Source organism: Octodon degus, unplaced genomic scaffold, assembly GCF_000260255.1.
Source record: "Octodon degus isolate 3935 unplaced genomic scaffold, OctDeg1.0 scaffold00274, whole genome shotgun sequence".
Taxonomy (NCBI): domain Eukaryota; kingdom Metazoa; phylum Chordata; class Mammalia; order Rodentia; family Octodontidae; genus Octodon; species Octodon degus.
In genome coordinates this window covers 1,024,602-1,031,001 of record NW_004524850.1, presented here as the reverse complement: position 1 = coordinate 1,031,001, position 6,400 = coordinate 1,024,602, and the positions used below count along the sequence as shown (strand labels likewise).

The following is a 6,400-nucleotide window of genomic DNA, read 5'->3' as shown; positions in this document are numbered from 1 at the left end:
GTGTGCACGAAGTGCAGGTTCCGGGCCGGGCCGCCCCGCATGTGCGCCACGCGCAGGTCCAGGTAGCGCACGCCCGCGTCCAGCTGCGCCGTGACGTCCAGCGTCTGCAGACAGGGCGGTCGGAGCTGGCCCCCCACCCCCCGGCCCGGGGACCCCGACCCTCCCGGCCGGCCCCGGCGCACCTGGGTCGCCGACCACTTCAGCACCACGGGCCGCGTCACGCAGGGCAGCGCCGAGTTCAGGACGCGCAGCAGCCGGGGCTGTGTGTGCGACACGGGCGACTTCCTGCTCAGGCAGTAGGTCATGGTGTCGTGGCTACCTGCGGGGACGCGAGGGGCGTCACACCGAGGGCCCCCTGTCACCTGCCGTGGACTCCAGACCCACGGGGTGACCTCTGCCTGCCGCGTAGGACAGGGGCATGGGGAAAGGGGACCCCTGCAGAGGGCCTTTGCAGAGGAGCTGAAGGGGAGACCCTCCTGCCTCAGCCTCATGAAGCTAAACAGTGTCCTCACTAGGGACAAAAGGGGAGACAAGGACACAGAAGAGAAGCGGGGTGGAGACGGAGGCAGAGAGAGGGGCGATGGGGCCACAGCCCAGAGCCACCTGAGAGAGCCCCAGGAGGAGGAGGCAGAGGCAGGAGGGTCTCCCCGGACTGTGGAGAGAGCAGGGCCTGGGACGCACTGGCCTCGGCCTCCTGGCCTCGGCCTCCTGGCCTCCGCATGTCTGCATTCACCTCACGTATTTTCAGTTCATTCTTACTGTGCTTCAGGCAGGGGCGCCCTCTGTAGCCCAAACTGCCTCCAACTCGGGGAATCCTCCTGCCTCAGCCTCCACACCCGGCCTTGAGGGTCCAGCCACCCTTAGGGACCTCAGATCTATTCCTGGGCACTTGCCCTCTCCCTGCTGCTGGGTTTGGGTCTCTAATCGCATTTGCAGGGCCGGCCAAATAGCTCAGCGGATTAAAGCGCCTGCAAGCAAGTGCCGGGACAGGGGTCCGATCCCCGGCCTGCTGTGCCGCCCGCCCCCGGGGCGCACTGAGATTGAGACTGGGGCGGCCGCTGGGCCCCCCACGGGTGCGCACTGACTCGGCCTCCCCTGCAGGCCCACTGGCCCCCTCACCGGGGATGGCCAGGTGCTGCAGCGGGACATCCCACAGCCGCGGGCACAGGCCCGCCATCCAGTCTGCGTTGGCCCCGGCGTCGGGCTGCGTCCCGAAGATCCCCGAGGCGCTCCGCTGTCCGGCCATGGACGCAGCTGCGAGGACCTGGGGAGACACGGAGGCCCCACGTCAGCACGCTGGCCCCGTGGGCGCCTGAGGCCGGGAGGGGCCACGGTGGCCGGGGCCACGGCGGCCGGGGCCACGGCAGGAGCAGAGGAGTCCCAGGGGCAGGAAGCACTTGCCCAGGTGGCGCTGCGTCCCCGAGGGTTCACCGACGGAGTCAGTGACCCCGAGGCTTCAGGTGCCCCGAACTCTTAACACTGTTGCTGCCGTCCCCCCGGTGGGCACCGAGCTCCTGCCTTCTGCCTGTCCCTCTGTCTCTCCCAACAGGACCCTCAGCAGGTGGATTGTTGTTGTTGTTTGTACTTTTTGTCTTTTTGAGTTCAAGACCAGCCTGGGCTACAAAGCGAGCTCAAGACCAGACTGAGCCACCTAGGGAGGCCTTGTCTTTTAAAAAAAAAAAGAAAGAAAGAAAAGAAAGAAAGAAAAAGAAAGAATGAAAGAAAGAAGAAAAGAAAGAAAACAGAGGCTGAGCCGGGCGCAGGGGCGCACGCCGCCATCCTGGCCCTCGGGAGGCTGAGGCAGGACGAACTCCACTACTGTGAGGCCACCTGGGCTACCCAGACAGACCCTGTCTGAAGCCACCAAAAAAGCAAAGCAAATGCAAGGAAAAGGCTCACTGTCCCCGTGGAGACGGCTTTAAGACGCTGCCTGGGTCTCCAGGCCGCCCTGGGAGCGGGCCACAGTGCAGGGCGCAGAGCGTGGGACCCTGAGGACGGTGGAGGACAGGGACGGACCCCTCCAGGGCAACAGACCCCTCCCCGTGGCAACAGCCCGCCCCATGGCAACAGGCCCCTCCCCATAGCAACAGCCCCGCCCCATGGCAACAGACCCCTCCCCGTAGCAACAGCCCGCCCCATGGCAACAGGACCCTCCCCATAGCAACAGCTCCGCCCCATGACAACAAACCCCTCCCCGTAGCAACAGCCCCGCCCCATGGCAACAGGACCCTCCCCGTAGCAACAGCCCCGCCCCATGGCAACAGACCCCTCCCCGTAGCAACAGGGCCTCCCTCGGCCACAGACCCTTAAGGGCAATTCCTCTCCCATGGCAACTGGTCCCTCCCATAGCAACAGCCCCTACCTCAGTGGGAACAGTCCCCTCCCTATAGCAACAGCCCCACCCCATGGCAACAGCCCCTCCCCACAGCCCATGGCAGTGCCCCTCCACGCAGCACTGTCCCGCCAGGTCCCAGGTCCCCTCAGCGGGGACAGAGCTGAGCAGCGTCTGTGCACCCCGTGGGACCCCAAGACACCAGGCTGGGGGGGGGCGGGGTCCCACCCCTCCCCGCTCCACCCCCTCCCCTCCTCCCCTGTTACCTCCCCTTCCCCCCTCCCCTCCATTACCCTCCCCTCCCCCCCTCCCCCTCCATCCCCCGCCCCTCCCCCACCTCTCCTCCTAACCCACGGCGGTCCCCTCACTTGGAATCGGCCTGGAGACGGTGCGTGCGGGAGCCCTGGGGGCGGCGGGGACAGGAGGGGACACGGACGCTCCCGGGATCTGTCGCTGCGCCCGGTCCTTGTCCTCAAGGGCTCCCGGGACGGGTCGGGCCACAATCCGCGCGTGCCTGCGCTGCCGCCGCCGCTGTGAGCCCGCGTCCCGCCCGCGCCCTTTCCGGGCGCTCGCCTCGTGCCTGAGCCCTGAGTGCGGGAGGGCGCCGCGCTGGCCCTGTCGCCTCCTGGCCTGTGTCACCTCCTCGCCTGTGTCACCTCCCCGCCCCTGTCGCCTCCTGGCCTGTGTCACCTCCTCGCCTGTGTCACCTCCCCGCCCCTGTTGCCTCCTGGCCTGTGTCACCTCCCCGCTGGTGTCACCTCCCCGCCCCTTGTCGCCTCCTGGCCTGTGTCACCTCCTGGCCTGTGTCATCTCCCCGCCCGTGTCACCTCCCCGCCCGTGTCACCTCCATCACCTCCCTCAGTTTGTCACCTGTGTCACCTCCCGCCCTAGCCCTCCACATGTCCCGGAAACTGGGTGGCCCCGAGCTGCAGGGAGGGACAGGGACACGGGAGGGCCCCGGGGGCCTCGGGGAGCAGGGGGAGCCCCAGCCCCAGGGCGGGGAGGCCCCAGAACCCCAGTGCCCCTGCGTTCGTGGGGGGGGCGACGGTGGTGTGGCGGGCCACCCAAGCCTGCCTCAGCCTCCCTGTGCCTGCCTCGGCACCCCCGACCGCCCCCACCCCCACCCCACACGAGAACTGCACCCCGCATCCCCGCCACACGGGCCCCTGCCCCCCAGATCGGCACTCCGTTGCCGGCCAACCCCCGCCCTCGGGAGGCTGAGGCAGGAGGGTCGCCGTGAGTGCAACCCAGCCTGGGCTCCGCAGCGGGCTGCCCCTGGCTGGGGTCACCCGGCCCGCCGCCCCGCCCGGCGCAAACAGCTCTGTCCTCGCGGCTCCTTGCGACGTCGGCTCCCGTCCCCGCCGCCCCGTGTCCCCGCGCGTCCTCGTCCTCGCCGCCGAGCCCCCTTCGCGCCCTGGTCTGCCCTGCGCGGCGGGCGGGCTCCTCCCGAGGGCCGCGCTGTGTCGGGGGCGCGGTCACCCCGCCCCTCCTCCCGCTCCCAGCGTGACGTCCCCGCCACCGTCTCCGGGTGCTCTCGTGCTCTCGCTGGGTCTCGCTCTGCGTGCGGCCAGCCCCGCCTCCTCCGCCGGAGATCCTCCCGCCTCAGCCTCCCCGGGCTGGCAGGACCGCCCGGCTGCGGCCGCCCGGCTTGGGGTCCCCGCAGGACGGGGTCTCACCGAGTCGCTCGCCGCCCCCCGCGCTCTGCTGCTCCTCCCGGTGGCGGCAGAGCCCGGACTCGCCCGCCTGAGCCTCCTGCGGCCGCACTCGGGGTGAGGCCGAGGCAGGACGGTCGCTGCCGCGGGTCAGCAGGGTGCAGGGCGCCGTCAGTCCAGCCTCGCCTCGCAGCTCCCGCCGGACCGGACTTGCAAAACAAACACTCGGCGGGCGGGCGGCGGCGCGGGGAGCAGGGCCGCGCTGAGGGCCCCCTCGCTGGGCTCTTCTGGTCCCCGAGCGCCCTTGTCCCCCTGAGAGCTTCCGGAACGCAGAGCTCTCGAGCCGTCACGTGGGGGGCGCTGGCTCCAGCCGGCGCGCGGGGCTGAGACCCCTCCAGGCCGCAGCGGATCGAGCGATGCTGTCCCTTCCCTCGGCGGCTGTCCCCAAGAGTCCCCACTGCCTGTCACCGCGCTGTCCTCCTCCTCCTCCACCAGCGGGCTTTGCAGGACCTGCTCCATTCCCACCCCGGCCTCTGCTACCTCTGCAGCCCAGGGCGGCTGCCACCTCCCTGCCCTCGCCTCCAAATCCTCTGGGCACCACCACCATCCGCCCCGCCGCCCAAGTCTGCACCACGACCAGAATCCCCTCTGACACCCACAGCTTTCTCCTGGCCTCGAAACATCACCAGCCGCCTCTACGACGCCTCTCTGTCCTATTCTTGCCTCTGCTCTTGCCTGTTCTGCACACTCCGTGCCCTTGTGCATCTGGTGCTTGTCAGTGAACTCCCGGTGCCCTGGGTCCAGCCGGAGCCTGTCTCTTTTCCTGGCTGTATAATATTCCTTTCATCCATCCATCTACAGCCCCGGGTCCCTCTAATAAGAGGCCAGGGCACAGACACACCGAGAAGGGCGCTGCCTCCTGCAGCTGAACTCCCCAGGGAGTTCCTGTTGGACCAGGAAACCGGCACCATGAGTCAGTTTCGTTCCTCCAGGCAGGGTCTCCCTTGCAGCCCAGGCCTTGGCCTGGTGCGGCTCTCCCTGCCTCAGCCTCCTGGGTGCAGGACTGAACACGTGTGCCCCATCTTGCCCGGCCGGCATGAAGAAGGACCTCAGGCTCACGTTCGCCTCACTGTTCCCACCGGAGCCCCGGGGAGGAGCACGCTGGGGCGCACCGCCTGGGGGCAGCCATCTTGGCAGGCTCCAGAACCTTCCACAGGAGAAGGACGGGGACGTCGTGGGCTGGGACCACGTGGGGGGTGAGAGAACGGAAGGGTGGACCCGGGCCGGCGGCGGTGAGTGACACTCCTCGGTGCCCGGAGGGGTCCCCCGCCAGGGTCCCTGCGTGTTGCCGGGCCCACCTCAGGGTCCCGAGCTGCAGCCGCCTTGCATTCCAGAACGTTCCGTTCCTGGTACATGTCGCCGTCTCACACACACACACACACACACACACACACACACACACGACACTACACCACGTGACATGCGTGCCAGGCGCTACCGAGCACAGTACCCCCAACATACACCACTCAACATGCACACGCCCACGCCTGCATGCACCGGCAGGAGGCAGATGAGACCCCGGGATGCCCCGATACTCCAGGTCCAGGGCTGGGGGACACGCCACGGGGCAGGACAGGGACTCTCGATGGCCCTGCGACAGGGAATCCGGAAGTCCAGATTTTATTTACTTCGGTTTTCTTGAGCCAGCGTGGCACAGGCTGCCGTGAGTCCGCGGAGACCCTCCTGCCTCAGCCTCCCCAGTGCCAGCAGGGCAGGCCCGCTGCGTGCCACCTCCGGCATGAATGGGCTGACTGGTTTTTGAGTGAGCTGTCACCACAAAGAAATGTCACGCACGGCACGGACACGTTAATTACGGTGACGTAACCGAGCCGCACTGCACACGGCCTCAGCACCCACGTTCCACCTTGGTAATTCACACAACTGTGTGTTCATTACCACAAAGTGAAGAAGAGCTCAGCCGCAGCTCCACGGGAACAGCTATGACATAATGCTGGGGACATAAAGGCCGACGCAGGGGACAGTGTGAAGGGCGGGGGGGCGCTGAGGCGGGAGAAGCCCTCCCAGTTCAAAGCCAGCCTGAGCTACGGAGTGAGAGTCTGTCTCACACAAGCCCCCCAAAAAAACCACCCTAAACTAAGCCAAAACAAACCCTGGGTCCCACTGTGCAGCCGAGGCTGGCCTTGAACTCACAGGAATCCTCCTGCCTCAGCCTCCCAAGTGCTCGGATGACAGGGAGGCGCCTCACCACGCCCCACTTGTAACCAGTATTTTTTTGAAGTGTCTTGTAATGATGAAAATTTCTTAATTTTTACATAGCCAAATATACTGGTAGGGCCGGAGAGATGGCTCAGTGGAATAAGCGCTTCCCTGGCAAGCGCAAGGGCCTGAGTTCAGT

At 67.2% G+C, this 6,400-nt stretch overlaps 1 protein-coding gene across 1 annotated transcript in view; it reads right to left on the bottom strand.

Moving 5' to 3' along the window:
- Positions 1 to 4,214, bottom strand: part of Plcxd1 (phosphatidylinositol specific phospholipase C X domain containing 1) — a 6,299-nt gene extending 2,085 nt beyond the window's left edge. The window contains exons 1-4 of the mRNA XM_023706886.1: positions 4,009 to 4,214; positions 1,120 to 1,264; positions 183 to 319; positions 9 to 104 (exon numbers count right to left, since the gene is read on the bottom strand). Of these exons, the coding sequence (XP_023562654.1) occupies positions 9 to 104; positions 183 to 319; positions 1,120 to 1,246 (360 nt within the window). The 5' untranslated portion in view covers positions 1,247 to 1,264; positions 4,009 to 4,214. The remainder of the gene's footprint in view (positions 1 to 8; positions 105 to 182; positions 320 to 1,119; positions 1,265 to 4,008) is intronic.
- Positions 4,215 to 6,400: the final 2,186 nt, after the last annotated feature.